Source organism: Pogona vitticeps, chromosome 6, assembly GCF_051106095.1.
Source record: "Pogona vitticeps strain Pit_001003342236 chromosome 6, PviZW2.1, whole genome shotgun sequence".
Classification (NCBI taxonomy): domain Eukaryota; kingdom Metazoa; phylum Chordata; class Lepidosauria; order Squamata; family Agamidae; genus Pogona; species Pogona vitticeps.
This window is the reverse complement of record NC_135788.1, coordinates 96,476,069-96,492,681: the sequence shown is the minus strand read 5'-3', so window position 1 is coordinate 96,492,681 and position 16,613 is coordinate 96,476,069. Positions and strand designations below refer to the sequence as shown.

Here is a 16,613-nt window from a genome sequence, read left to right as displayed (position 1 = left end):
AAAAATTCAGGTTCAGCTGTCTGTTGAGGCATACAGTAGTTCTGTAGCATTTCCCACCTTGATCTCCACATGAATGAGGATGATGTGCCACATAATTTCCCTACATAGCTAGACTATGGATCCCATCAGCTCTAACCAGCATAGCCAGAGATGAAGGTTCATGGGAGTTGCAGTCTGACAACATCTGGAAGGCGACAAGAGTGAGTGCGTGGGACAAGAGCAATATGAATTATTTCTTTCTTGAAATGCTGGGTTTCCCCATTGAGCAGGAAAGGAAGCAGGCTGTTTTCACCCAACCAACACAAAAGACTAGGTTAAAAGAAAGAAAGAAGTGGGAGAAACCGGTCTAGCAAGTGATAGGCGAGCCAGAGTCTACTTTCACTAATCCTCAAGGAAAGAATAGCTTTAAAAGTACTATAGTCCAACCAGGCAAGGGAGGTCTTAACTCTTTCGTGGCAATGATGAACAGGGAGACGGGTTGGAAATTCACCCCACACCCCATGGGAACTTAACCCAAGAAGATCTGTCAGTAGGGCTCAAACCCAGGCTTCTAAAGGTTATTTTATTCATTTGTTTAGCAAGTTTACCGTATCTGTTTTGCCTTTCCTCCGAGGAACTCTAGGTGGCATATGTAAGCCAAACTCATTTTATCTTCACAACAGCCTTTTGAGGTAGGCTGCCTCTCTCTCTCTCTCTCTCTCTCTCTCTCTCTCTCTCTCTCTCTCTCTCTCTCTCTCTCTCTTTCTTTCTCTCTCTCTCTGTACCATAGGACTTTCTGGTTTATATGGCAAAGAAAAAAATAATGCAATTTGGATTTAGTGTCCAAAAGACAATCTGATTGTGAAGATCAGGCTTGGGTTGCCCTTTCAAAATAATTCCTTACTAGGCCAGCAGAAGGGATCAGGAGAGCATTAGCTATTTCGCAAAGGCTTATGATGGAGAGACCATATTTTCCATGAATGGGTTGAAGCTAGAGCTTGGGAATGTCACCAAACTAGCACAGACTGGAGGATTCTGGGAGTTATATATATTTTTTAAATGTGACATTTTCATCCATAATTGAAGTCAATCCAAAACAATAAATACCTTGTGCCACCAAAAATGAGCTGAAGTCCCATGCTAAGGAAGCTGAGCTTTTTGGCTAGAAAAGCTTAATTTAAAAGGCAAATATGCATGCAGATTGCAAATTATGCATGTTTTTCATAGTTTGTTCTTCTGCTTATAGTCGTGAAAAGAGATTAGTCTGGGCATGGAAGTAACCACTAGTTCCTTTAATAGTCATTGCTTCGGTGTTTTAGAAGAACCATCTTGTTAAACGATGGGGTGGATAGAACCACCCCTGCGCTTTTCTTTGCACAGTATCAAGAAGACTGACCTCTGTCAAATTTAAATTGCAGGAGGCAGTATGGTAGAGTAGTTAGAGTGTGTTGGCCTGGAATTTGGGAAACCTGGCTTCTGTTCTGCACTGAATCATAAAGTTCATTGGCCAGTCTTGAGTTAGTTACTTTTCTGTCTTGGGCTTGCTGAACTGACTACCATGACTTTCACTGAAGAAAGGTGGGATACACATCATATAGATAATACAGGAGCACTTTGGATGATAGGATAGGAAAGATATTGATTTTCTGCTCATGGTACTCTTTGAAGAACAGAACCAGTGGCCCTCCATACTGGACTTGTGTTCCCATCAGCCCTTGACAATTTGGCTACTGGTGAACAAACCTGGGAGTAATCATTCTTATACACCTGTTTATCGGGGGGGGGGGCTATTTCCCCAGCTCTGGTTAATAAGGACATGCACATTAAATCAGGGGTCTCCAAACTTTTCAGTGTGAGGGCCACGTCATATATTTTACACATTTTTGAGGGTCGAAGGAGGGAAGGGGGACCCAAGCGTTCCCCCACCCCCACTGTCTTTGCAAAGACAGTGAGAGTTGGGGATCGCTTGGGTCCCCTTTGCCTCCTCTTCCTATGCCCAGGCTGGATAAAAAGGCAAGGCGGGCTGGATGTGGCCCGCAGGCCGTAATTTGGAGACCCTTGCATTAAATATTTATTTATTTATTTACATTATATTTACCCCACCTTCTAAAAAAGGACACAAGGCGGCTTATTAAAAGCTAAAGCAATATATTATTCAAATATTTAAAAATAATTACGGTAAATAAACATATTAAAAATCACTTACATCAAAGTGATTCTGGCTTACAGTGACCCTTTCCAGAGGGTAGAAGGTACCTAGAAGTGGTTTGCTGAACCCTTCTTCTGGGGACTGCTGTAGGACTGTGCAGCTTGCCCAAGGCTAAGCAGTCTGTCTCTTCTCCTGAGAGCCATAGTGGGGAAATGAACTCTCAAGCTTTGGCTCAGTAGCCAAAAGCCAACTCGCTGAAGTTTCAAGCCAGTGTGAATATTAAAAGCACTCTATGAATACTGTACAAATAACAAATGAGAATCAGTGTGTTCTAGTGGGTAGGCTGATGGACTAGGACTCAGGAGACCTCAGTTGAAATCCCTGCTTGGCCATGGAATGTCACAGTGGGGTGCCACTGGTAAAACCACTCCTGAAGGCTGAAATTCTGTTGCTTAGCATAGTACGTCACACTGGAGTTGGCTCACTGAATCAGTGGGGATTTGTGTGAGTCAATTCCCCCATTAGTTCCATTGATTCAGTGGGACTATTCTAGTACAACTTACTGCACTAAGGAACAAGACTGCAGTCTAAACATACCTTAAAAACTCTCATAAAATGGCTGTAAGTCATATGTGAATGGATATCATGTGACAACATAAGTAAATAATGTCAGATTGTTAAAATTATGAGATTATGCAAGCATACTGATTGGGGGTGGCGCATCTGTTCCCATAGAAATCCTTCAGCTTGTTTGCCCCAGTATTAGATATGCCAGATGAATGGCTAGCGTGGGTCAGATGAACCTTCAGATAAGCTTCTGTCCCTTTTCTAAACCCTGAGAGAAAGAGGTGTGATTAGGAAGCAGGAAGGTACCCTTCTGATGTAATGCTGCCATCACTTGCCACAATAGCTTTCCATGCATGTAATTCGGGCTGGTCTCTCTTTAATTAAATGGATAGGATGATGCCAATTTGGGACTACAGAGTGGGGAAAAATGCCTGCGAGCAAAGGGTTTTCTGCCTTTCCTGGGACATTCTGTCTCTAAGGTCATAACATTCTGGGCAGGTTCGCATGTATGTTTGTGTCCTCCATGTTTGACAATCCGTTTCCATGGCACCAAGCTGTGGGTTAATGTGTGTGAATGAGTCATCCAAGGTCAAGCTGGAAGGACAAAGATTTTGTTTTCCCTGGTACAGATAAAATATAGTGGCAGTCTTAAATGGATTCTCTTCCCACAGTCAGCTGTGAGTCACCAGCTCTGGAGAAGGAAAACATTGCTCGTGGATGACTTGGCAGAGCTTGGAAATGTTGCTTTTTGGAATACACCTCCCAGAATCCACCTGGCCATGCTACTAGAAAAATTCACATTGAAATAAATCTGTTAGGCCTAGAGATGTAATATTTCTGAAAATGTCCATTTTTTCTGGAAAAAAACTGAGGAAATGTCTTTTTTTCTGGAAAAAATAAATTATTGAAAATTTTACATTAGGCTTTAAGTACAGTACTTTCCCCCTCCTCCTTTGTTATATCAAAACATAATTTTTCTGTACTCAGACACTGAAATAGCATGGAGGGTGGGGTTGATTAGGGGAGTTCAGGTTGAAATCTCACAGAGCTGCTTAGATTGGTTATGCATCATGATCTAAAACACATTTGTATTCTCAAAGGCTTTCACGGCCAGGATCTGATGGTTGTTGTGGGTTTTTCGGGCTCTTTGGCCATGTTCTGAAGGTTGTTCTTCCTGACATTTCGCCAATCTCTGTGGCCGGCATTTTCAGAGGACAGGAGTAGGAACTCTGTCCATGTTGCCAACGGCAACAGAGCATGGACGGAGTTCCTACTCCTCTGAAGATGCCGGTCACAGAGACTGGTGAAACGTCAGGAAGAACAACCTTCAGAACACGACCAAAGAGCCCAAAAAAACCACAACAACCATAAAACACATTTCTTCAACAGTGTGCTTAAGATTGCAGGTTAACAGTTTGCTTACATGCAAGTATTATGTACTTGGTGAAACTTCCTCCTCATACATTTGCATAGTATTAGGCTATTTGACAGACTTGTCTGACCTACACACAGGGTTGTAATAAAGATTTTCTAAAATTCAACCATCATACGTATACCAACTTTGAGCTCCTTGGAGAAGGCTGGAAGAGGGAAGAAAGAGGAAGTGATTATTGTAAATGACAGGCAACTGGGACAAGAAATCCCAGAACTGTGTTTATGCTGGGCATTGTTTCATGCACATCCATTTATCACTTGCTTCATGTGGCAAACAGACCTGGGAGAAGGAGCCAGCCTAATAGGTCAGATCATGCAGACAGAATTCTTGCAGCAGTCAATATCATCTAATGTACCATGTTCTTATAATTTTGTAAATTGGTTTACTCGTTAGTCCACTAATAATCAAATTAAAATCTTTCAAGTAATGGGCGTCTATGGGTAAAGCAACTTTAATAAATTAGACCTTGGGTGAAATCCTACTGCGCAATTTATGCTGCGCAACCAGGATGGTATCTTCAGCTGTATCCATCCTGTGGCTATTTTGGAGCAATTAAAAAGGTCCTAATCTTTTCCTTGCTACAGATTCCAGGAATTCCTAGGGATATCACCCTTCATTGTTTAGAAACCTTTGTGAGCCACAGAACAGAGTAAGGAACTATTTAGAGCTCCCAGATCACCACCACCTGTCTTCCTCTCACTGCTAGTCCTGGTGGCAGAATTTTTTTAGCTTTAAATTGTTTCCTATCCCATTCTGCATCTCTGAAAGGCTTTCCCGGGACAAACGGGATCATCAGAACCTGAGGGAAGACAAGCATGTTTTATTTGCTCCAAAAAGGTGGCAGCTGATGAGATCATCCTAGTTGCATGGCACACCTCTGCCAAGAGGATTTCACCCACTATGTCATGAATAGTGAGGGATATCCATGAGCAGTTCTCTCATTGCAGAAGTAATTCTGTGCATAAGTTGTTTATACCTCGAGGCTCCGGGCAATATCTAGATGATGGCATGTCTCTGTTTTACCTGCCAGTTATCAGGATGTGATCTTTGCAACTCCAGTGTCTTGAGGTTTTGCCTTGTTCACTTGGTTTGCATTCCAGTGACTCTCATCCTCCCTATGAGTATCTGTAATATACATATCTATTGCCTGTGGCTTTCTTAGTCAGCATAATGGCAATTCTCTGAAGAAGTGGGATGTAAAGTCTTGTCCCATAAACTGATCTTTAAGATGCCACCTGGACTAGTCTTCTCTCCACCCTGTCCCCACTTTTCCTTTGCCTGCACCAGGCTAACAAGATTGCTGTTTTAGAATTTAAAATCCCTATAAATCTAAATGCTCAGGTGCCTCCCCCCCCCCTTGTTCTTTTCAGGTGACATCCAGTGGACCTGCTCTTAGGCAGTAAAATGTCTTGGCTTAAATTTCTCTCATCATGAATATTCAGATCTCTCCCAGCTCAGCCTCTGTTAGCTCCTGTTTACTTTAGGCAGGAGTGGCTGAGTCTCCAATTAACCTTGACATACAGAGAGAGGGAGAGACGCAGCTCACACAGGTATGTGGCACCTCGACACACCTGAGATGTGAAAACCACTTTTCTACTGGCTACAAGAGCAGAATCTGCTGGGTTCCTTCTGCCAGCACTTCTTCATGTTTGTCTTTGCTCACAACAGCTGAACCTACTGTCAATCCGATCTGGAGAACGAAACAACTTAGAAGCCTGAGAGACTCGGTAGGTGGGTAATAGTACTTTTGCGGGAAGGTGAAGAGGAAGAGGGAAACTTGAACCATTTATTGGAGTGTTGTACTGTATCTTGGTGTCTCCACAAATGTTTAATTGAATGCTGTGACAGATGGAAGGCCTGAAACCAGCATACTAAAGTGGGCAGAGTTCTGACTGTGGAACTAAACTAGACTAGAGCTTGAAAAATTTAGTGTTTATTTTTTAATGGAAAGGCCCAGAGTCCCCCAATTCAGCAGAGCTGGTGGAAAAGATATAAATTGTCATCCATGAGGGCTTTTAGAAGCTCACTGAATTGTTGTAGATAATTTGCAGTCTTTCAGCCTGCATGCAAGGTTGTCATGACGGTGGAATGAGGTAAGGACAACCTAGAACTTGCCTTTGAAAAAAACAAGGGAAAATATGTGCCATGACCATACAACTTTTTTTTTCCTTTAAAAAGGTGCGACGGGCTGCTTATCTCATGATATATTTTTTTTACAATGCACAATGGAAAATTAGTACACTTGATAAGGAGGTATGAGATACAGCCAGTCACTTTTTTATGTCCAAAAGTGTTTCATTCATAAGCTGCATTTTCCTTCTATGCTTAAAGCATTTGAAATAAAACTGCTGCCTAGAAACTCTTTAGGGCCAATTTCCACATTGCCCAGTTATGGTGTAACATTTTGCTTGTTCACATATTAGAAGTACAGTTCATTTGTTACTCATTTGCTGTGCAGGATCCTCCGGGCTGTGTTTTGTATCAGACACTTCCCATTTCCTGATCATACAAAATACAATCTTTCACAGCGGGGAAACAGGATTGCGTCCACAGATAGTGCATCTGTTGTGATCGCTGGGATCATGCGATGGCCACAGGCCACTTTGAGACATAGGAACAGCAATGAGTATCTCAGCTGCTCACCCCCTGCTCCAGATATCCACACACTGTTGAAAGAACAGTTTTCTGTTATTTATATATGTAATGCTTTTGGAGTGAAGTGCTCCTCCAGTATGACACCACCACAAGAGCACACAATCAAAAGAAGAATCTGCTTTTCTGCAATTTTATCCTGTCTCTGCTCTCTCTCTCCTTTACTCAATGAAAAGGGGCGTGTGTCACAGGATTCCCCCTCGATAATGGAGGGCTTGGTTTCACAGATATCCCTTCCCATTATTTAATACAATTCCCTTTCCTGAAAAGCAGGTACTGCCTACCCACAGGGACAGATGGTGTGCTGTATAGAAACAGAACAAGCTGTAAGGTTCAAAATACTTCCATCAGAGAAGCGTCAGGAGTCTCCATATAAAATATACTGTCCCAGGAAAGAAGGCTGGATGGGGAACTCAGTCTTCCTTCTCCATGGTAGTGTTCCCAGGATATCTCAAAGACAGAATGGTTCCTGCATAATGCCAAAAGAGGAAGAAAAAGAGGGTGCAGGTTGTATAAAATGTGCCGATACTTATTAATATGTGTATGTTACATGTTACATGCTGTGAAGTCAGCTTCAGGAGACCCTAGGTTTACACGGTATGCAAGATATTTTAGGAGTGGTTTTATTCTTGCCACTTCCTAGTGAGTTTCATGGATTATAAGAAATCTGAACCTAGGTCTTCTGTGTCCTACTCTTTCATTCTATCCACTACACCACATGGGCACACAGTAATTTACTTGTATAGATTCAAATGTAGGAGTAGTGTGTTTAATAATTTAAACAGAAAAACAGTGTCTCTTTCCACAGTGGGAAAGATTCTGACCAGGTATATTTGCTGACTTGTTTTGCTATCCAGGTACTAAACTACTAAGAGATAACTTTAAGGCATCTGGTCTGTCTTTGTATATCCCTTTAGTTTTAAACTGGATTGAGGGGGCCATCAACAGGCAACATCTTCAAATTCAGGTCCATCCTCGAACAGAGGAGAACTGTCCTCTATAAAGTGTTGCTATGACTGTCTTACAGTAAACCAGTTACCATCTATTGTGACCTATTTTTTCCCCCAACAGCAAGAAAGGTTAGGAGAGTGTATGGCTTTATGGATTTGTTTGTTTGTTTTCTTGTTTAATTTATACACTGCCTTTCTCCCCGTAAAGAGACTCAAGATAGCTCACAATCAAAATATGATGATGATGATGATGATGATGATGATGATGATGATGATGATGATGATGATGATGATTAACAATGTTCCATCAAGTCAGTTCCAACTTATGGCAACCCATTTCAGGGCTTTTCATGTAGGGACTGTGTGGCTTGCCCAAGGCCACACATGCTGGCTCTATTCACAGGAGGCACAGTGGGGAATCGAACTGCCAACCTCTAAACATAATTTTAAACACAGTGAAATGTAATATAATATTCAAAAGCAATTAAACAGATAAAACTGCCGTTTAAAAACACTTAAAATGTTTGATAGGAAGCAAACCTATGAGCAATAATGACATTTGCTTGTCCAGTGATCCTTATTTGTGGTGACGTTTGTCAAAGTCAGCCTGCCTAAAAAAGAAAGATCATTGCCTGACAGTGTTCGGACCAGTGACTCAGGATTTGCACCTGGAACATGGCAGAACCTAAGTAGGATCAGAGCAGTCAGTCATACCAAGCCATTTCTTTCTTTCTTGCAAAACAAAGAGAGGAGGAAATAAGAGAAAAGGAATGCAGAAGAAAGAGAGCAGAGCAAAGTTTATCACATGTAGAATTAAAACTGGAAGACAGAGATGAAACCCTACTCAGAAATATAGGAAACTATAGAGGCACCATGGAGGGAAACATAAGCTTTGGGGTCCAGAAAACCCTCAGTCAAATTTCACTCCAGGCTGGAGGTATCCCCAGCGCTTGGAAAACTGCTTTTTGGAAGTAATTTGTCTCTATTACTACTCTACATATACTATTGATTCTGCATTTTACTGTTCCATACTTTTTGAAAAGTTATCCCTATTATGCTATCTCTTACAATGTTTAAGAGACAACACCTTGTATTGCATAGTAGTGCCCTTTATCTACTACAGGTGTGGAGGAAGACCAGCCTGCATTGCCTGAGGTCAAGCTAGACACCTCAAGCTGATTCCTGGAATACTACTTTTACAAAGACTTTGACCATGAGAATTTACAGAGGAGTTGACTCACCAATCACCAATTCAGTGGGCCCACTCTAGTGCAACTTACTACACTAAGCATCAGGCTTTCAGTCAAAGCTGCATGAAACTCAAAGGAAATCCCTGGATCATACAGATCCTCCCTTTGTGATAGCACACATATTACTTGTCATCATTATATAGTTAAATCAGTTTAACTATATATATAAAACACACACAGACACACACAGAGGCTGGAGGATTCTCAGAGCTATAATCCAAAATAGTAACGTTTCCAAGCTTTGCATAATAATATTTATTGCACTTGTTATTGTTATAGTATTGCTCCACAACCTTTATGTACTTTTAAGGAGACTTCAGGCTACTTCTTTGTGACATTTAAATAGCAGTTTTCTTTTTTCTTTTTTTAACTTCCTTGTGGAAGATATAATTTTCAGTCTCACCTATACTGAATATCTCAAGAAAGTCTGAAAACCAAAAGCATAAAATAAACTGCATAGTAATAAAACTACCATAACTTTGCTTTCTATGTTAAAGGCCTTATGTCAATAGAATCAGTCAAAAAGCTAATAATATTACTTACACCCATTCTGCAGAGCAGCCTTATGTTCTGGGTGGTACTTAGGAAAGGGAAACCAACAAATTATCAGTGTATTTTTTGAAATAGGCCATTAATCACCTGTAAAACAGGTCAAAAAAGAGAACAGATTTCCATGAAAATTTCTTTCATTAGGGGGTCTTTAGAGTTAAACTGAACTGGGACTAAATGACCCAGGTCAGACTTTTGACCACTAAATACTGAGAAAGGGACATTAATGGAAGGGTAGTGCCCTGTGTTTTAATGAAACTGATTTTCTTTTATAGTTGCTTTTAATCCCAGTTATTTTCATTTAATAATCAGTTTAACTATATTTGAAGAATAATCAGAATAATCATGTGTTTGTTGTTGTCATTGTATCTCTTTAATGATGTTGTGAACCACCTGAAGCCCAAGATTTGACAGAAAGATGGGATAAAGAATAAATAACCCTTTCAAATAGAGGACACTTGCAAAAAGAGACCTGTCCTCTGTAAAGCAGGTCATATGACCACCTTACATTGTCTGAGCAATTTCTTCCTTAGGTTGGAAAAATATGCTATTTTGTTGTGGCACATACAAGCAAGCATACACATGCCCCGTTTCTTCCCCCCTTGCCACATATTCACTTGTCATATTTCTATAATGATTTTTATAAAGACACGAGAGAGGGCCTTCTCTGTTGCTGCTCCCTGACTTTGGAACTCCCTCCCACAGGAGGTCAGGCTGGCCCCAACGTTTCTGTCCTTCTCTACCTGAGTTGGGTTTTAAATGGATGGTTGTACCTTATTGCTTTGAGTGAGTTTTTGGTGTTGCTTTGTTTTCATTCTTTTAATGTGGTATTTGGTTTAGTATTTGTAAACTTACTGTTTTTAAATTTCAATGTTGTCTTTCGAAGGCACCGTGGGTCCTTTTTAAGGAGAAAGGCAGGATAAAAAATATTTTAAATGAATAAAAATATTCCTTATTACTGTACAAGTTCGCTTACAAACAGATTAGAGGTATGACTTCTTCAGCTTCAGTACCGTTCATCTGCCGGATAGAGATTGTGTCAGCTCAAATTGAAGAGTAGATTAAAAATAAGAAAAACACCTGTGATTTATGGGATAGGGCTGACTTCTCTGTGGAGGCAAGGTCAGGTGATGTAACTTGGGGCCATGTGTTGTATTGTCCTTCCTCCCATCCATGCACATGAATATTCCAGGCCCAACCAAATGACCACCTGGATAGTGTAAAGATGAGAAATAGCCATTCATAGCCACACTGTCACTTTCCCCCCAAGAAATGCAGTTCAGAAGAGGACATTTTGTTCTTATTACGTGTTGTCAAAATCTCCTCCAACTTACAATACTGCCAATCACTAAAATATTCTTACTTCAAGCAAAGGCTTTCTCCTCTCTTCCCTCAGATCTGCTCTGATCCCTGGCTTCTGCTTTTTCACAAGCACTCTCTACTCTTAGAGCCTTGAGCCTTAAGCTAGCCAACTGGTCCTCAGATCCTGAGATAAAACACAAGAATTTTCTTAACTTAGACCCCCCCCCCCAGATCTGGGTTCAGAAGCCCCCACCACTAAGCTTTTCCCAAAAGCTCTAGTGAGGAACCAAACTTCTTTGCCACAGACCTCTGTCTAAAAGGTACCCTTGACTCAAGAAAAATTCTTTTAAAACTCAGGTTTTGACTGGAATTCTTTGAGTTCAAACTCAGGCTTCACTGGATTCCTTCGTATCCAGTTGTGGCATCCACCCTCGTGCCCCTTGCTTGACCGTCAAGCCTTAGAGCACACGAAGACAAACAATCCCTCTTTTCACTGCTGCCACCAGGCGATCGCTAAATCACCATTACCTCAGAAAGATTCAGGTCCACCCTTCAATAAACTTTGGTTTATTGATTACAGAGATTGATTCATGAATGTCTTCAGTAGCTAATCACACCTCAGAAGAATTCCCCAAAATCCACTATCTACTTCTCCCTCTTCTCATTGCTCACTCTCTGTTATTCTCTCACTGACTCTTGCTCTTGCTGGCTCAGGCCCCGCCTCTTATAGTATCTCTCTTGGCTCCGCCTCTCAGCAACATTAATATGCATGAACCATTACATTACATAACAAACCTGAACTATTACATAATATAACATGAACCATAGACCTAATAAAATGGGGAATGCTACAGTCCTATGGATGAGTGACCTCCAAAATGTCCTGTCCTCAATAGCCCTGCTCAGCTTCTGCCGACTCCATGTCATCATTTCTTTAATGAGTCAATCTATCTCACATTTGGTATTCCCTTTTCCTGCTGTCTTCAGCTTAGCCTGGCCATATTATCTTTCTAATAATGAGTCTTCGTATGATACGCCAAAGTACAATAGTCACAGTTTTATCATTTATGCTTCTAGATAAGGTTCTGTGGTACAGTATTCATAAAGCTCTTATTCAAATCATATTTAAGATGGACTGATTTTTCCCCTGTCAGCATTCTTCACCACCCAGCATTCACATCCATACATAGTAATCAGGAATACAATATGGTGGATGATCTTGGCCTCGGTAACATGTCCATCCTTCCAGTCACTAGACACCATAATATGCTTCATTTCCTTCCCCAAACCAAGCATTTATATAGTGCATTCCCAGCTGGCATTTGAAGGACATACACAGTACAGGCATTTACAGCTTGGAGGGTGAGCCTACTGTGTACAGTATCTTTTCCCCAGAGGAAATAAAAACCAGCTGGGGAAGAACGGACCAGAGGAAAAGGCTAAGAAAAAGGCTGGCTCCCAGATTTGGTTTCCCCTCTTGCAGTCCACAATCCTTCATGGTTTCCCTTTAATGAGGAAACATTTCACATGAAAAGAGAGTGGCCAGTGACCCTATGGAGACCATCTCTCCATTTGAAGGGCTGTCAGAGAAAAATCCTGTGTTTGAATGAATGGCTTGCCTGTCAGAGATAAAGAATTGTAAGTTGGAAGAGGAGAGCAAGGGACCTTGAAGTAACCCATCAACAACAGACTGAGCAGACACCTGACAAGTCAATTGGTGTTACTTACTATGCTGAATTTCACAGTATTTCCAGCAATTGTTTCTAAAATTGTATCTGAACATATAAATTAACATATGCACCATTTATACAAACATGTCCTTTCGTTCTTGATATTGTTCCTTTTCTGTGACAATGCATAACTTCCTGTCCTACATGCAAATAGAGAACTATTTTAGGCTGCCAGCTGGACCTCCTTGGATGCTCTGGGCTAAGTGGCAATGTTAAGACAGTGGGCTCTCTGCTAAGTCTTGGGGGAACTGGCAAATGACCATCTCTATAAGCCCCTGCTGGAGCCAGCATGGGTTCTGAAGTCATCCCTCGGCATCCCATCTCCCAATTGAAATGGCCATCTGAATAACTGCATTTTATATCATAAACATGTCTCTGAATGTAACTGTGGGGTGTCGCAGAACATGGTGCCTGCTCTCACTGCATGTGCGCAAGTCAACAAGACTAGCTTCCCCCCCCCAGTACTTTGGCAATGCCATCATGTTTTCTCCTGCACCTCAAGGCAACTGACTAGCTTATGGGGTTTAAGAACAGCAAGATTATGTACAGAATGCTAGAGGACAGAATTCTTAGTTCCTGAACACAGAATTCTAGAACTCCTGAGGGAGAGAAAGTTTAACAAAAGCTACTAAAAACCCAAACATTGTAACAGGTCTGTTTTTTTTTTCCACCCGCTTCTCCTCTAAGGGTGACGAGTCGTTTCCTGTCAGCCACCATGGCAGAAAATGACCACAGCTGGTGGAAGCTGACGTTCCTCCGGAAGAAAAAATCAACTCCAAAAGTGTTGTATGAAAGCCCTGGCATCTATGCCGTCACCAACAATGAGAACCAGCAAGAAGGGGTGCTAACTGATGGCAGCAATGGTGGGAGCAGCGAGCGGGAATTCAGCGCCCGGCTAGAGAAGATTGTGGACAAGAACACCAAAGGCAAACACGTCAAAGTCTCCAATTCAGGACGCTTCAAGGAGAAAAAGAAAGTCAGGGCCATGTTGTCAGAAAACCCCAATTTTTTTGGTGACAGTGAGCAGGGTGAAAAATAAGGAGTACTGCATATGAAGGAGGGACACCATTTGTGTGCTTTCATTCTTTGGAGACGTTTCTCTGATCACGAGAAGCCGACTACGCATCAGTGCCATTAGATTTATACAGTAAATGAAGTTAACGAGGGGCCCATCTTTAGCTCCAGGTCCTGATTTTCATGGGAAAAAGAGAAGTTTTGAAGGATAATGAACTTTATTGTTGCAATTGTTTTTTCTTTCTTATTTTTTTTAATTTAAGGAATAAGGTTAATAATATTTACATTAAGTATCAGCTTGGAAAATCCTCAATAATGAAGAAAGGAAATGTTAGAGGCAGAGCAGAATCTATGATACAGGGGAACATATTCAGAACTACTGAATGCAGATCTATTTACCCTGGATATAAGGCCGGCTCTGCTATTTGGCAAAGGGAACCTGGCACCTCAGGTGGGAAATGCTTGAATGTGATAGCCAAGTATTGGAAGAAAGAACTTTACACCACATAGCCTGGCCTACAATCCCAAGCTAGCCTGCTTCATTCAGGTATGGTTAAGGACATAGTCCCACTATCTGCTCTGAAGTAAGTTTCAGCCATCACAATCCTGTCAGTGTTTGTGCTCTGGACTCTTGGGATGGCCTCTGTTTATGTTCATGGCCTTTGGTTGTGGTATCTGGGGATCAGACGTTTCACAGACTAAGAAAGAAATGCCACCAATTAAGGATTTATGCAGTGCCTGATTTTTGCCACTGGGCATTTGTTCTCAGGGTGCACTTGATTTCTCCTTGTAGCAAAGTGTGGCCCACTGTTAGTAGGCTGATTGTGGGGAGCGTGAGCAGCATCAGGGTTAATGGGTGGGAGAGATGGGTGTTTCTGCCATTTCAGAAGGAATTAGACAAAGCAAGGACAACATCAGATGTTAGTGTATTGCACCCATCAAGGGCTGATGGGAGTTGCAGTCCAACAATGTTCCCTATCCCTGGAATAAAACATATTTTGGAAATCTGTAGTTTATACTGCCATGATTATAGAGGGAGGGCACATAAACCCAAGGGCTTCTTACTTTCTGTTCTAGCTATATAGAACCTTTAGCTGTCCAGATGTTTTAGACTAGTGGTTCCCAAACTTGGGATACTTCCTTTGAATTTTCCACAAGTGGCTTGTCAGCTAGCCAACAGGGAGAAGGTTTTTTTTAAAAAAATTCAGATTGTGCTCTTTTTTTTTTGAGGGGCAGGGGACCCCAATGGTATTTATTTTATTTTAATCCATCTTCTGTGATCCAAGTCCAAGGATCTATGCCTAGAGTATCATCCAAATGGTGTCAATCCTCACTTCAATCCTAAATTTGCTCCATTGAACCAGAGGAAAGGGCTTCTAAAGTAAGTGTTGACATCACACATTGAGTTCAATATTATCCCATCCAGCTCCATTGCCTCCAAGCCAGTTACTGCCAAGTCTGCCTGGCAAGCTAAGTGAACTTTAGCTGCAAAGAACTGTATTAATAACTCATCCATCAAGCTTGTTTTGCTCTTGTAAAATCACCAGTTCCATTGAACTTTGCACATCAGTTTTGTTGAGTTCATCCTTCTGTCTGTCAAGAATTGTCCAGCACAGAATTTCTGGATACACAGGATTACCAAAGAAAAAGTTTACTTAGTAATTTGTGAAAGTTTTACCCATCATACTAGGAAGTTTTAGTGTGAGATTGGCTCCCAAACCTTGGCTCTCAATCCCAATAGACTATTGACCTTTGAAGAAGGGGTTGGGCAACCCGAAGCCCTCTAGGTGCTGTTGAAGTCCAACTTCCATCAGCCCCATTCAGCCTGGCCAATAGTCAGGAATTAGGGTGGTTGTAGTCTAACAACACACAGGGGTCCTGACCAATACCTGGGATTTCACATGCAGAAGACTAGGAGCTTGTTGTTTGTCCACACTCCTTACGTTTAAATAAGGCTGCTAGGCTTTCTCCAGCTTCAAAACATGAATACTCTTTAAGAATTACTCTTACGAAGTGTTTTAAAAAGTGGTTTTTGATATTACATGGGAGACCCAAGATTTTTCCATGTTTTTTTTCCTTCTAAAAGCAGCTTCGAGGTACCCCAATTTGGACTGATGTCACAGAGTAAGGAAATGTCTGTCTTTTGCCATCATGGTTTAAATCCGTCCGTCCCTACTGACCCCCGGAGAGTTGAGGGGAGCATTCTGTATTGGGTCTGCAATACAGAGTGAACAGGCTGTATAAAAGATGTAAAAATGTTTCAGTGGATGTATATTATGTAAAGTGCACCTGCTTTATGATCTTTATGACTGTGTTTATATATGGGGGGAATGGCACAGAGTGGATAATAAAAATGTTCTGATTTTGAGAAAAAGTCCTTCCTTCCCTTTTTAGCTTTTAAAAACAGATATATCAATCATCTGAGCTAGTTAAGAAATTATGTTAACATTTGGGTGGAGAAATAACCAGGCTTTGGCTGGCCCTAAATGTTGTCTACCTGGCCCTATAGGTTTTCTGCTGTGTCCTCATGACTTTCTATAGTATAAAACAGAATCCCAGCCAGCATTTTTTTTTGTTCTTCTGGATTCATTCTGCAATCAAACAAAGAGCCCATTTCAAACTAAGTTATATTGCCTGAACATGGTTGAAGAATGGGTACATCAACAGCCAGGCTTAAACCACAAAAAAAAGAGATGCAAGCAATGGACAAAAGAGCTGCTGTTCTCTAAATTTTACATCACAGATCAGCTCCAAACTCTGGCTGAATATTATGGGTCACCAAGGAACATAGAAATAATCACAGTAAGAGGTTATCTGAGAAAATACAGAGTCTCTCCTCCACCCTAATGCAGGTTGTGATAAAACGGCCAGAAATGAGAAAGAAACTTTTCTATGTGGCTTAAGGGAAGGAAAGGCTGCTTTTACATTAATTGACCAACAAGGGGTCTGTTATATTTTGATTCCCTTTTTTTGAACCAAAATGACAGGTGCCTTCTTCTTTTCCATCACTCTTCCATCATCAGCACAGAGCTCAAC

General features: G+C 41.3%; 1 protein-coding gene across 2 annotated transcripts; it reads left to right on the top strand.

Annotated features, from left to right (window-relative positions):
• The first annotated feature begins 4,212 nt into the window (after positions 1-4,212).
• On the top strand, positions 4,213-15,951 carry PRR15L (proline rich 15 like). 2 transcript variants are annotated; one of them, XM_020785507.3, is made up of 2 exons: positions 4,213-5,857; positions 13,251-15,951. In XM_020785507.3, the coding sequence occupies exon 2, from the start codon at positions 13,279-13,281 to the stop codon at positions 13,600-13,602; it is 324 nt and encodes a 107-aa protein (XP_020641166.1). In that variant the 5' UTR covers positions 4,213-5,857; positions 13,251-13,278; the 3' UTR covers positions 13,603-15,951. The 2 variants fall into 2 exon arrangements, with proteins under 2 accessions (XP_020641166.1, XP_020641167.1); XM_020785508.3 differs by having other exon boundaries at positions 4,213-5,861.
• Positions 15,952-16,613: the final 662 nt, after the last annotated feature.

Coding starts and splice junctions, on each gene's coding strand:
- PRR15L (XM_020785507.3), top strand. CDS start 13,279: ATGGCAGAAAATGACCACAGCTGGTGGAAGCTGACGTTCCTCCGGAAG.